The 15,776-nt window shown below is 40.8% G+C and overlaps 1 protein-coding gene across 2 annotated transcripts in view; it reads right to left on the reverse strand.

Moving 5' to 3' along the window:
- Positions 1 to 15,776, reverse strand: part of LOC139444904 (cilia- and flagella-associated protein 54-like) — a 122,026-nt gene that overhangs the window by 84,848 nt on the left and 21,402 nt on the right. For both annotated transcript variants that reach the window (XM_071225911.1, XM_071225910.1), the window contains exon 16: positions 6,811 to 7,061. In XM_071225911.1, the coding sequence (XP_071082012.1) occupies positions 6,811 to 7,061 (251 nt within the window). The remainder of the gene's footprint in view (positions 1 to 6,810; positions 7,062 to 15,776) is intronic.

Genomic DNA, 15,776 nt, shown 5'->3' on the forward strand with positions numbered 1-15,776 from the left:
AAACATAATACAGTATGTGTCTATAGAGTAGAGGTGTGACAATACAAACATAATACAGTATGTGTCTACAGAGTAGAGGTGTGACAATACAAGAATAATACTGTATGTGTCTATAGAGTAGAGGTGTGACAATACAAAAATAATACAGTATGTGTCTATAGAGTAGAGGTGTGACAATACAAACATAATACAGTATGTGTCTATAGAGTAGAGGTGTGACAATACAAACATAATACAGTATGTGTCTATAGAGTAGAGGTGTGACAATACAAGAATAATACAATATGTGTCTACAGAGTAGAGGTGTGACAATACAAGAATAATACTGTATGTGTCTATAGAGTAGAGGTGTGACAATACAAACATAATACAGTATGTGTCTATAGAGTAGAGGTGTGACAATACAAACATAATACAGTATGTGTCTATAGAGTAGAGGTGTGACAATACAAGAATAATACAGTATGTGTCTATTGAGTAGAGGTGTGACAATACAAGCATAAAACAGTATGTGGCTATAGAGTAGAGGTGTGACAATACAAGAATAATACAGTATGTGTCTACAGAGTAGAGGTGTGACAATACAAGAATAATACTGTATGTGTCTATAGAGTAGAGGTGTGACAATACAAACATAATACAGTATGTGTCTATAGAGTAGAGGTGTGACAATACAAACATAATACAGTATGTGTCTATAGAGTAGAGGTGTGACAATACAAGAATAATACAGTATGTGTCTATTGAGTAGAGGTGTGACAATACAAGCATAAAACAGTATGTGGCTATAGAGTAGAGGTGTGACAATACAAGAATAATACAGTATGTGTCTATAGAGTAGAGGTGTGACAATACAAACATAATACAGTATGTGTCTATAGAGTAGAGGTATGACAATACAAACATAATACAGTATGTGTCTATAGAGTAGAGGTGTGACAATACAAGAATAATACAGAATGTGTCTATAGAGTAGAGGTGTGACAATACAAACATAATACAGTATGTGTCTATAGAGTAGAGGTGTGACAATACAAACATAATACAGTATGTGTCTATAGAGTAGAGGTGTGACAATACAAACATAATACAGTATGTGTCTATAGAGTAGAGGTGTGACAATACAAACATAATACAGTATGTGTCTATAGAGTAGAGGTGTGACAATACAAGAATAATACAGTATGTGTCTATTGAGTAGAGGTGTGACAATACAAGCATAAAACAGTATGTGGCTATAGAGTAGAGGTGTGACAATACAAGAATAATACAGTATGTGTCTATAGAGTAGAGGTGTGACAATACAAACATAATACAGTATGTGTCTATAGAGTAGAGGTATGACAATACAAAAATAATACAGTATGTGTCTATAGAGTAGAGGTGTGACAATACAAGAATAATACAGAATGTGTCTATAGAGTAGAGGTGTGACAATACAAACATAATACAGTATGTGTCTATAGAGTAGAGGTGTGACAATACAAACATAATACAGTATGTGTCTACAGAGTAGAGGTGTGACAATACAAGAATAATACTGTATGTGTCTATAGAGTAGAGGTGTGACAATACAAAAATAATACAGTATGTGTCTATAGAGTAGAGGTGTGACAATACAAACATAATACAGTATGTGTCTATAGAGTAGAGGTGTGACAATACAAACATAATACAGTATGTGTCTATAGAGTAGAGGTGTGACAATACAAGAATAATACAATATGTGTCTACAGAGTAGAGGTGTGACAATACAAGAATAATACTGTATGTGTCTATAGAGTAGAGGTGTGACAATACAAGAATAATACAGAATGTGTCTATAGACTAGAGGTGTGACAATACAAACATAATACAGTATGTGTCTATAGAGTAGAGGTGTGACAATACAAGAATAATACAGTATGTGTCTATTGAGTAGAGGTGTGACAATACAAGCATAAAACAGTATGTGGCTATAGAGTAGAGGTGTGACAATACAAGAATAATACAGTATGTGTCTATAGAGTAGAGGTGTGACAATACAAACATAATACAGTATGTGTCTATAGAGTAGAGGTATGACAATACAAACATAATACAGTATGTGTCTATAGAGTAGAGGTGTGACAATACAAGAATAATACAGAATGTGTCTATAGAGTAGAGGTGTGACAATACAAACATAATACAGTATGTGTCTATAGAGTAGAGGTGTGACAATACAAACATAATACAGTATGTGTCTATAGAGTAGAGGTGTGACAATACAAACATAATACAGTATGTGTCTATAGAGTAGAGGTGTGACAATACAAACATAATACAGTATGTGTCTATAGAGTAGAGGTGTGACAATACAAGAATAATACAGTATGTGTCTATTGAGTAGAGGTGTGACAATACAAGCATAAAACAGTATGTGGCTATAGAGTAGAGGTGTGACAATACAAGAATAATACAGTATGTGTCTATAGAGTAGAGGTGTGAAAATACAAGAATAATACAGTATGTGTCTATAGAGTAGAGGTGTGACAATACAAGAATAATACTGTATGTGTCTATAGAGTAGAGGTATGACAATACAAAAATAATACAGTATGTGTCTATAGAGTAGAGGTGTGACAATACAAGAATAATACAGAATGTGTCTATAGAGTAGAGGTGTGACAATACAAACATAATACAGTATGTGTCTATAGAGTAGAGGTGTGACAATACAAACATAATACAGTATGTGTCTACAGAGTAGAGGTGTGACAATACAAGAATAATACTGTATGTGTCTATAGAGTAGAGGTGTGACAATACAAAAATAATACAGTATGTGTCTATAGAGTAGAGGTGTGACAATACAAACATAATACAGTATGTGTCTATAGAGTAGAGGTGTGACAATACAAACATAATACAGTATGTGTCTATAGAGTAGAGGTGTGACAATACAAGAATAATACAATATGTGTCTACAGAGTAGAGGTGTGACAATACAAGAATAATACTGTATGTGTCTATAGAGTAGAGGTGTGACAATACAAACATAATACAGTATGTGTCTATAGAGTAGAGGTGTGACAATACAAACATAATACAGTATGTGTCTATAGAGTAGAGGTGTGACAATACAAGAATAATACAGTATGTGTCTATTGAGTAGAGGTGTGACAATACAAGCATAAAACAGTATGTGGCTATAGAGTAGAGGTGTGACAATACAAGAATAATACAGTATGTGTCTACAGAGTAGAGGTGTGACAATACAAGAATAATACTGTATGTGTCTATAGAGTAGAGGTGTGACAATACAAACATAATACAGTATGTGTCTATAGAGTAGAGGTGTGACAATACAAACATAATACAGTATGTGTCTATAGAGTAGAGGTGTGACAATACAAGAATAATACAGTATGTGTCTATTGAGTAGAGGTGTGACAATACAAGCATAAAACAGTATGTGGCTATAGAGTAGAGGTGTGACAATACAAGAATAATACAGTATGTGTCTATAGAGTAGAGGTGTGACAATACAAACATAATACAGTATGTGTCTATAGAGTAGAGGTATGACAATACAAACATAATACAGTATGTGTCTATAGAGTAGAGGTGTGACAATACAAGAATAATACAGAATGTGTCTATAGAGTAGAGGTGTGACAATACAAACATAATACAGTATGTGTCTATAGAGTAGAGGTGTGACAATACAAACATAATACAGTATGTGTCTATAGAGTAGAGGTGTGACAATACAAACATAATACAGTATGTGTCTATAGAGTAGAGGTGTGACAATACAAACATAATAGAGTATGTGTCTATAGAGTAGAGGTGTGACAATACAAACATAATACAGTATGTGTCTATGGAGTAGAGGTGTGACAATACAAACATAATACAGTATGTGTCTATAGAGTAGAGGTGTGACAATACAAGCATAAAACAGTATGTGTCTATAGAGTAGAGGTGTGACAATACAAGCATAAAACAGTATGTGGCTATAGAATAGAGGTGTGACAATACAGGAATAATACAGTATGTGTCTATAGAGTAGAGGTGTGACAATACAAGCATAAAACAGTATGTGTCTATAGAGTAGAGGTGTGACAATACAGGAATAATACAGAATGTGTCTATAGAGTAGAGGTGTGACAATACAAGCATAAAACAGTATGTGGCTATAGAATAGAGGTGTGACAATACAGGAATAATACAGTATGTGTCTATAGAGTAGAGGTGTGACAATACAAGCATAAAACAGTATGTGTCTATAGAGTAGAGGTGTGACAATACAGGAATAATACAGTATGTGTCTATAGAGTAGAGGTGTGACCATACAAGCATAATAGAGTATGTGTCTATAGAGTAGAGGTGTGACCATACAAGCATAAAACAGTATGTGGCTATAGAATAGAGGTGTGACAATACAGGAATAATACAGTATGTGTCTATAGAGTAGAGGTGTGACAATACAAGCATAATAGAGTATGTGGCTATATGTCAGACTCGTCACTATATGGCTGAGATACTGCCGATGTGACGTAAAACATTAACTCACTCACTATATGTCAGAGGTATGACAATACAAGCATACCAGGTAAGACTATATGTGTCTTTGGAGTAGATGTGTGACAATTCAAGCATAATACAGTATGTATCTATATGTCAGAGGTATGACAATACAAGCATAATACAGTATGTGTCTATAGAGAAGAGGTGTGACAATACAAACATAATACAGTATGTGTCTATAGAGTAGAGGTGTGACAATACAAACATAATACAGTATGTGTCTATAGAATAGAGGTGTGACAATACAAACATAATACAGTATGTGTCTATGGAGTAGATGTGTGACAATTCAAGCATAATACAGTATGTGTCTATATGTCAGAGGTATGACAATACAAGCATACCGGGTAAGACGATATGTGTCTATGGAGTAGATGTGTGACAATTTAAGCATAATACAGTATGTGTCTATATGTCAGTGGTGGGACATTACAAGCATACCAGGTAAGACTGTATGTGTCTATATGTCAGTGTTGGGACAACACAAGCATACCAGGTAAGACTATATGTGTCTATGGAGTAGATGTGTGACAATTCAAGCATAATACAGTATGTGTCTATATGTCAGTGGTGGGACATTACAAGCATACCAGGTAAGACTGTATGTGTCTATGGAGTAGATGTGTGACAATTCAAGCATAATACAGTATGTGTCTTTATGTCAGAGGTGTGACAATACAAGCATAATGTATTTGTGTATAAATATTTGACATAACGTGTTATGCCCTTGATGATGTTTTGCTTATTGCATGTTTTAATCATTTACATTAAAGTCGGGATGTTGTGCAAATTGCAGCAATCTGGTGTTCTTTATTGTCAATGTTGTGTTCTTTATTGTCAATAGTACACTGGCATTCTTTAGAATACCCTGTTCTTTCTTTCATATGGCCTCTAAGTGTTTCGTATTTGACCTTTGTTAGTAAAACTTAATACTTTGTTAGTAACACTTAATACTTTATTAGTAACACTTAATACTTTGTTAGTAACACTTAATACTTAGTTAGTAACACTTAATACTTTATTAGTAACACTTAATACTTCATAAGTAACACTTAATACTTTGTTAGTTACACTTAATACGTTGTTAGTCACACTTAATACTTTATTAGTAACACTTAATACTTTATAAGTAACACTTAATACTTTGTTAGTAACACTTAATACTTTGTTAGAAACACGTAATACTTTGTTAGTAACACTTAATATGTTATTTGTAAAACTTAATACTTTGTTAGTAACACTTAATACTTTGTTAGTAACACTTAATACTTTGTTAGTAACACTTAATACTTTATTAGTAACACTTAATACTTCATAAGTAACACTTAATACATCGTTAGTAAAACTTAATACTTTGTTAGTAGCACTTAATACTTTATTAGTAACACTTAATACTTTGTTAGTAACACTTAATACTTAGTTAGAAACACTTAATACTTTGTTAGTAACACTTAATATGTTATTTGTAACACTTAATACTTTGTTAGTAACACTTAATACTTTGTTAGTAACACTTAATACTTTGTTAGTAACACTTAATACTTTATTAGTAACACTTAATACTTTATAAGTAACACTTAATACTTTGTTAGTAACACTTAATACTTTGTTAGTAACACTTAATACTTTATTTGTAACATTTGACCATTGTTGTGCATTTTTTATCTTTCTTTCAACTGCTGTATTTATTTACTGAATGGTCACTCATGGACCTGCACTAACAATGATATGTGCTAAGTTTCAAAGACCTACAAAAGATGCACCTCAAGTTAACAAATAAACAAAGATTTTCATGTCTGAATAAAATTCCACAGGGCTACAAAGGCAACATGCCTGATATGAGATCCCTGAGATGTCAAAGAAGTGCATTTTTCTGAAGACAAGGTTCAGAGACAACTGAAGCAGTAAAATTCAGACAAAAACCCTCGAAGCATCCCAACCTACAACATTAACATGGGCCTGCGTAATACGAGGTTCTTGCCAAGCTGTCCTTGATTTATCACAATAAATATAAATTTTCTAGATATTCTGTACAAATGGAAGAACTTGTATCTAATACAATGGCAAAGGTTGAAGATCAACAACAGTATATATAGAACAATACATACTAATGACTTTTAATCAACACAACATTGCAGAGGCGAATCCATGATTTTGAAAAAGAGTGTGTGCAAATAATACCCAAGGTGACACCTCTTGCACCCTCCAATCTTGATATGTCATGATACCATTATGTACACTTCAGACGATACCAACCTTTATAAAACTGACATCAGCGATAGATTTTCCATCATTGAGAGCAACAGCTTGTCTGGCAAATGACACGTTATGCAGCCCGAGCTCCAATATCTCCCTGGCCTGCAACAACTGTCCACGAGCTGTGATGTTGGCTGTTGACGACAACATGGATGCTCGACTCAGATACTGCTGACCTGTGATGTTTGTGTCGGCAGCAGTGCCTATGTCGGTCAGTGTTGTTTTGGAGTCCTTTAGTCCTGACCGGTGATCTGTTAGACACAAATTATATACATGTATCAGAGTCAGATTTACCCATTGCAGCCCATTCCAACATAAAATAAGTCCAGATATACCCAACTGTCCCTATCATACCATGATTTTGTGCAGCTACTAGATGAGCTGGAGAGTTTCATAGTTCATGATGTTTGTCTGTGTGAATGATCAAAGTATACTTTACTTGTAGTGTTATGATTATGATTGTACTGACTGACCAAAGAATTTTTCTTTCATGTGAGTGAGTGAGAATGGTTTTATGTTGCTTTTAGCAATATTCCGCAATATCACGGCACGGGACACCACAAATGGGCTTCACACATTGAACCCATTAGGGCAATCGAACAAATGTTTTAACCACTAGGCTACCCCACCGCCCTTTTCCTACATGTGTTCAAAGATAAAAATAAATTCAAAGACTTCATATTTCACACAATGCATGATAATTGTTATCAAGATATGTTTCAATACTTTCAGAATAAAAAATAAAATGATTAAAATATATTTGTTGTTATTTTGATCCATATTGTAACATGACATTTTATGCTATGACATGTAAACATTTTGTTTTTATCAATATTTCAATATGAGTGTGTTTCACATCTTATGAAATGACAGATAAATATGATAAAGATTTTACTTGTATAATGTATAAATGACATCAAACACTAATCATGACAAATATTTAAAAAAAAAATTATTTGAAAGAGTATCCCCACCTCACATATTTGAAGCAGTATTAGGATAATATGTATGTATCAATAATGAAAAACACCCTTAAAACCTGAATTGACAACTTGAAATCCTGAAGAAAACTGTAACCAATTAAATACCTACTAAAGCACAACACAGGCTCACATTTCCCTCCCCATAATCACCAATAGAGTCAAAGCATTTAGGTTGTTCTGGATGTTGTAACGTATATATCAGATACTTGTCACATATCATGTCCAGCCATCCCTACTGCTTCCTTGGCAGCAACTAACGTTCCTGTCCTAAATTTTGCAATTTTAGACATAAACTATACTAATTTATTGGAACCAATCAAACCAAGTTTGGAGTCCTCTTTGCAAGGGACAGGCATGCTAGCTAAATTCATCTAGCAGTTTCAGAGAAGAAGGTGTTTTACATGACAATACACAATTACAGACAATGGAAGACAGAGAAGTAAACAGGATATCAAATCACAAAAAGAATCATCATGCAAATGAGCTTATCTAACTTGTGTACAGCACATTTAAACTGGGTCAGATCAGAGAGTAGTGACGTGGAACCAGACAGTGAATGTAGACCTGTTCCTGTCCCCCAGATGTACAGCTGGGTCAGGTCAGAGAGTAGTGACATGGGTCCAGGCAGTGAATGTAGACCTGTCAGCCCAGATGTACAGCTGGGTCAGGTCAGAGAGTAGTGACGTGGGTCCAGGCAGTGAATGTAGACCTGTCAGCCCAGATGTACAGCTGGGTCAGGTCAGAGAGTAGTGACGTGGGTCCAGGCAGTGAATGTAGACCTGTTCCTGTCACCCCAGATGTACAGCTGGGTCAGATCAGAGAGTAGTGACGTGGGTCCAGGCAGTGAATGTAGACCTGTTCCTGTTCCCCCAGATGTACAGCTGGGTCAGATCAGAGAGTAGTGACGTGGGTCCAGGCAGTGAATGTAGACCTGTTCCTGTCACCCCAGATGTACAGCTGGGTCAGATCAGAGAGAAGTGACGTGGGTCCAGACAGTGAATGTAGACCTGTCCCCCCAGATGTACAGCTGGGTCAGGTCAGAGAGTAGTGACGTGGGTCCAGGCAGTGAATGTAGACCTGTCAGCCCAGATGTACAGCTGGGTCAGGTCAGAGAGTAGTGACGTGGGTCCAGGCAGTGAATGTAGACCTGTCAGCCCAGATGTACAGCTGGGTCAGGTCAGAGAGTAGTGACGTGGGTCCAGGCAGTGAATGTAGACCTGTTCCTGTCACCCCAGATGTACAGCTGGGTCAGATCAGAGAGTAGTGACGTGGGTCCAGGCAGTGAATGTAGACCTGTTCCTGTTCCCCCAGATGTACAGCTGGGTCAGATCAGAGAGTAGTGACGTGGGTCCAGGCAGTGAATGTAGACCTGTTCCTGTCACCCCAGATGTACAGCTGGGTCAGATCAGAGAGAAGTGACGTGGGTCCAGACAGTGAATGTAGACCTGTCCCCCCAGATGTACAGCTGGGTCAGGTCAGAGAGTAGTGACGTGGGTCCAGGCAGTGAATGTAGACCTGTTCCTGTCCCCCCAGATGTACAGCTGGGTCAGATCAGAGAGTAGTGACGTGGAACCAGACAGTGAATGTAGACCTGTTCCTGTCACCCCAGATGTACAGCTGGGTCAGATCAGAGAGAAGTGACGTGGGTCCAGACAGTGAATGTAGACCTGTTCCCCCAGATGTACAGCTGGGTCAGGTCAGAGAGTAGTGACGTGGAACCAGGCAGTGAATGTAGACCTGTTCCTGTCACCCCAGATGTACAGCTGGGTCAGATCAGAGAGAAGTGATGTGGGTCCAGACAGTGAATGTAGACCTGTTCCCCCAGATGTACAGCTGGGTCAGATCAGAGAGAAGTGATGTGGGTCCAGGCAGTGAATGTAGACCTGTTCCTGTCCCCCCAGATGTACAGCTGGGTCAGATCAGAGAGTAGTGACTTGGGTCCAGGCAGTGAATGTAGACCTGTTCCTGTCCCCCCAGATGTACAGCTGGGTCAGATCAGAGAGAAGTGACGTGGGTCCAGGCAGTGAATGTAGACCTGTCCTCCCTGATGTACAGCTGGGTCAGATCAGAGAGAAGTGATGTGGGTCCAGGCAATGAATGTAGACCTGTTCCTGTCCCCCCAGATGTACAGCTGGGTCAGGTCAGAGAGAAGTGACATGGGTCCAGACAGTGAATGTAGACCTGTCCCCCCAGATGTACAGCTGGGTCAGATCAGAGAGAAGTGACGTGGGTCCAGGCAGTGAATGTAGACCTGTCCTCCCTGATGTACAGCTGGGTCAGATCAGAGAGAAGTGACATGGGTCCAGGCAGTGAATGTAGACCTGTTCCTGTCCTCCGAGATGCAAAGCTGGGGAAAAATTGTTATTCAGTAGGTATGGAAGAAGCACCACGTCAACTCAGATATGTGACCCTGAATGAGACAAAATTCTGTTTTTATCTAAGTGCAATTGTTAAACACATCAACATAAAGCGTTTGCATGCAGTTAGTTCAATACAACACAGTAAGATGAGCCAGCTAGTAGCTCACACATGTTAATAATTAGAGAATATCACAGCAATACACAAACGTTAGTTTAGTATGTGAAACAAAACATGGAAATCCTATCTCTTGCGTGTGTACTATTTACAGAAACATATTGATGGACACACATGAAGTGGACTAAATGTCCCTAAAAAAAACATGCAATGCCATTTTGTTTGAGGAATCTTCCTGCAAATATTTGTCCATGTGGAACCCTCCCAGCCATTAAGATTATTGATTGTCCAGTTTTTACTAACCTACCCTGATAGTGATATTTGTTATAGTGACCCTCACCCTTGGGTGATTTAACTCTCATTTCCTTTGCTTCTCACGAGCATCCTGGATTGTCCTGTGTATTTTATCTCCATTCTATCATGATAAATAGCCTGCACCTATTCCACACTATAAGATAGCTATGCTATAAATCACAACAACACAAAGAAATGTAGAACAAAGAGTGGTTTATTTCACAATGTAACATTGTTCCATCATGACATCATTTCTGGAGATTCGAACATGTGCTCACAACTTGATGACGTTGTATATTGGACAGCATTATTTTTTAGAAATCTACATTCAAAATCATGGCCTCAAACAAGCAAGTTGTTGATATATTCAATCGAATCACAAGACTGTTATAATGATGTTTTTGATAAAAGAGATATTTTCCTGGTTGCAAGACAGGTAGGTAAGTCCTTATACCACAAGATCTTATGTCTTTGGCATGGTACACAGATGTAAAGAAGGGCACTGTTGAGTAGAACACTGTTGAGTAGGGCCCTGTTGAGTAGGACACTGTTGAGTAGGGTACTGGTGAGTAGGGTACTGTAAAGAAGGGTGCTGGTGAGTAGGATACTGTTGAGTAGGACACTGTTGAGTAGGGTACTGGTGAGAAGGGTACTGTTGAGTAGGGTACTGGTGTGTAGGGTACTGTAAAGAAGGGTGCTGGTGAGTAGGACACTGTTGAATAGGGTGCTGGTGAGAAGGGCACTGTTGAGTAGGACACTGTAGAGTAGGGTACTGGTGAGTAGGGCACTGTTGAGTAGGGTACTGGTGAGAAGGGCACTGTTGAGTAGGACACTGTAGAGTAGGGTACTGGTGAGTAGGGCACTGTTGAGTAGGGTACTGGTGAGAAGGGCACTGTTGAGTAGGACACTGTTGAGTAGGGCACTGGTGAGTAGGGCACAGTAAAGAAGGGTGCTGGTGAGTAGGATACTGTTGAGTAGGGTGCTGGTGAGTAGGGCACTGTTGAGTAGGACACTGTTGAGTAGGGCACTGGTGAGTAGGGTACTGGTGAGTAGGGCACTGTAAAGAAGGGTGCTGGTGAGTAGGATACTGTTGAGTAGGGTGCTGGTGAGTAGGACACTGTAGAGTAGGGCACTGTTGAGTAGGGTACTGGTGTGTAGGGCACTGTAAAGAAGGGTGCTGGTGAGTAGGATACTGTTGAGTAGGGTGCTGGTGAGTAGGACACTGTTGAGTAGGGTACTGGTGTGTAGGGCACTGTAAAGAAGTGTACTGGTGAGTAGGATACTGTTGAGTAGGATACTGTTGAGTAGGGCACTGTAAAGAAGGGTACTGGTGAGTAGGATACTGTGGAGTAGGGTGGTGGTGAGTAGGATATTGTTAAGTAGGGTGCTGGTGAGTAGGGCACTGTAAAGAAGTGTACTGGTGAGTAGGATACTGTTGAGTAGGATACTGTTGAGTAGGGCACTGTAAAGAAGGGCACTGTAAAGAAGGGTACTGGTGAGTAGGATACTGTGGAGTAGGGTGGTGGTGAGTAGGATATTGTTAAGTAGGGTGCTGGTGAGTAGGGCACTGTAAAGAAGGGTGCTGGTGAGTAGGGTGCTGGTGAGTAGGGTGCTGGTGAGAAGGGCACTGTTGAGTAGGGTGCTGGTGAGAAGGGCACTGTTGAGTAGGACACTGTAGAGTAGGGTACTGGTGAGTAGGGCACTGTTGAGTAGGATACTGGTGAGAAGGGCACTGTTGAGTAGGACACTGTTGAGTAGGACACTGTTGAGTAGGGCACTGTAGAGTAGGGTACTGGTGAGTAGGGCACTGTTGAGTAGGATACTGGTGAGAAGGGCACTGTTGAGTAGGACACTGTTGAGTAGGACACTGTTGAGTAGGACACTGTAGAGTAGGGTACTGGTGAGTAGGGCACTGTTGAGTAGGATACTGTAGAGTAGGGTACTGGTGAGTAGGGCACTGTTGAGTAGGATACTGGTGAGTAGGGCACTGTTGAGTAGGATACTGGTGAGAAGGGCACTGTTGAGTAGGACACTGTTGAGTAGGACACTGTTGAGTAGGACACTGTAGAGTAGGGTACTGGTGAGTAGGGCACTGTTGAGTAGGATACTGGTGAGAAGGGCACTGTTGAGTAGGACACTGTTGAGTAGGACACTGTTGAGTAGGGCACTGTAGAGTAGGGTACTGGTGAGTAGGGCACTGTTGAGTAGGATACTGGTGAGAAGGGCACTGTTGAGTAGGACACTGTTGAGTAGGACACTGTTGAGTAGGGCACTGTAGAGTAGGGTACTGGTGAGTAGGGCACTGTAAAGAAGGGTGCTGGTGAGTAGGACACTGTTGAGTAGGGTACTGGTGTGTAGGGCACTGTAAAGAAGTGTACTGGTGAGTAGGATACTGTTGAGTAGGATACTGTTGAGTAGGGCACTGTAAAGAAGGGCACTGTAAAGAAGGGTACTGGTGAGTAGGATACTGTGGAGTAGGGTGGTGGTGAGTAGGATATTGTTAAGTAGGGTACTGGTGAGTAGGGCACTGTTGAGTAGGATACTGGTGAGAAGGGCACTGTTGAGTAGGACACTGTTGAGTAGGACACTGTTGAGTAGGGCACTGTAGAGTAGGGTACTGGTGAGTAGGGCACTGTTGAGTAGGATACTGGTGAGAAGGGCACTGTTGAGTAGGACACTGTTGAGTAGGACACTGTTGAGTAGGACACTGTAGAGTAGGGTACTGGTGAGTAGGGCACTGTTGAGTAGGGTACTGGTGAGAAGGGCACTGTTGAGTAGGACACTGTTGAGTAGGACACTGTTGAGTAGGGCACTGGTGAGTAGGGCACTGTTGAGTAGGATACTGGTGAGAAGGGCACTGTTGAGTAGGACACTGTTGAGTAGGGCACTGTAGAGTAGGGTACTGGTGAGTAGGGCACTGTAAAGAAGGGTGCTGGTGAGTAGGACACTGTTGAGTAGGGTACTGGTGTGTAGGGCACTGTAAAGAAGTGTACTGGTGAGTAGGATACTGTTGAGTAGGATACTGTTGAGTAGGGCACTGTAAAGAAGGGTACTGGTGAGTAGGATACTGTGGAGTAGGGTGGTGGTGAGTAGGATATTGTTAAGTAGGGTGCTGGTGAGTAGGGCACTGTAAAGAAGTGTACTGGTGAGTAGGATACTGTTGAGTAGGATACTGTTGAGTAGGGCACTGTAAAGAAGGGCACTGTAAAGAAGGGTACTGGTGAGTAGGATACTGTGGAGTAGGGTGGTGGTGAGTAGGATATTGTTAAGTAGGGTGCTGGTGAGTAGGGCACTGTAAAGAAGGGTGCTGGTGAGTAGGGTGCTGGTGAGTAGGGTGCTGGTGAGAAGGGCACTGTTGAGTAGGGTGCTGGTGAGAAGGGCACTGTTGAGTAGGACACTGTAGAGTAGGGTACTGGTGAGTAGGGCACTGTTGAGTAGGATACTGGTGAGAAGGGCACTGTTGAGTAGGACACTGTTGAGTAGGACACTGTTGAGTAGGGCACTGTAGAGTAGGGTACTGGTGAGTAGGGCACTGTTGAGTAGGATACTGGTGAGAAGGGCACTGTTGAGTAGGACACTGTTGAGTAGGACACTGTTGAGTAGGACACTGTAGAGTAGGGTACTGGTGAGTAGGGCACTGTTGAGTAGGATACTGTAGAGTAGGGTACTGGTGAGTAGGGCACTGTTGAGTAGGATACTGGTGAGTAGGGCACTGTTGAGTAGGATACTGGTGAGAAGGGCACTGTTGAGTAGGACACTGTTGAGTAGGACACTGTTGAGTAGGACACTGTAGAGTAGGGTACTGGTGAGTAGGGCACTGTTGAGTAGGATACTGGTGAGAAGGGCACTGTTGAGTAGGACACTGTTGAGTAGGACACTGTTGAGTAGGGCACTGTAGAGTAGGGTACTGGTGAGTAGGGCACTGTTGAGTAGGATACTGGTGAGAAGGGCACTGTTGAGTAGGACACTGTTGAGTAGGACACTGTTGAGTAGGACACTGTAGAGTAGGGTACTGGTGAGTAGGGCACTGTTGAGTAGGGTACTGGTGAGAAGGGCACTGTTGAGTAGGACACTGTTGAGTAGGACACTGTTGAGTAGGGCACTGGTGAGTAGGGTACTGGTGAGTAGGGCACTGTAAAGAAGGGTGCTGGTGAGTAGGATACTGTTGAGTAGGGTGCTGGTGAGTAGGACACTGTAGAGTAGGGCACTGTTGAGTAGGGTACTGGTGTGTAGGGCACTGTAAAGAAGGGTGCTGGTGAGTAGGATACTGTTGAGTAGGGTGCTGGTGAGTAGGACACTGTTGAGTAGGGTACTGGTGTGTAGGGCACTGTAAAGAAGTGTACTGTTGAGTAGGATACTGTTGAGTAGGATACTGTTGAGTAGGGCACTGTAAAGAAGGGCACTGTAAAGAAGGGTACTGGTGAGTAGGATACTGTGGAGTAGGGTGGTGGTGAGTAGGATATTGTTAAGTAGGGTGCTGGTGAGTAGGGCACTGTAAAGAAGGGTACTGGTGAGTAGGATACTGTTGAGTAGGGTGCTGGTGAGTAGGGTACAGTTGAGTTTGGACTGTTGAGTAGAGCACTGGTGAGTAGGGCACTGGTGAGTAGGGTACTGTAAAGAAGGGTACTGGTGAGTTGGACAATGTTGATTAGGGCACTGGTGAGTAGGGCACTGTTGCTATTGCTGCTTTTAATCATAAAAGAACAATGCAGTTTCATTGGAGATCTACTTTTTCATGCACTGGTGAGTAGGGCCCTGGTGAATTGAGTAGGGCACTGGTGAGTAGGGCACTGGTGAGTAGGGCACTGGTGAGTAGGGCACTGGAGAGTAGGGCACTGGAGAGTAGGGCACTGGAGAGTAGGGCACTGGTGAGGGCATGATCTACTTTTTCATGCTGTGTTATTCGAACTGAATTTATGACTAAATTAAAGGAGTCCAAAGTATAGATCATGAAAGAATGGAGACGTGATACTCGTGATAATCCAGGATGCTTTTCTATCTCTCAGACCTGAACACTGATCAGGGTCTAGGTAAATCGTTTTCTTTTTGATACATCACACCTTCAGTTGTTGGATGCTTGTTTTAATTCTGACAGTTATGAAATGAACTGGTTAGCTCAGGCAGCAGCAATCAAACAAGTCAACTCAAGCTCAGTGAGCTAACCTTCCCAATCCTCGAGTCAGCTCTTTAACACAGATCCAGTAATTGCACCAT

Source organism: Haliotis cracherodii, unplaced genomic scaffold (genome assembly GCF_022045235.1).
Source record: "Haliotis cracherodii isolate W230 unplaced genomic scaffold, xgHalCrac1.p SCAF_6, whole genome shotgun sequence".
NCBI lineage: Eukaryota > Metazoa > Mollusca > Gastropoda > Lepetellida > Haliotidae > Haliotis > Haliotis cracherodii.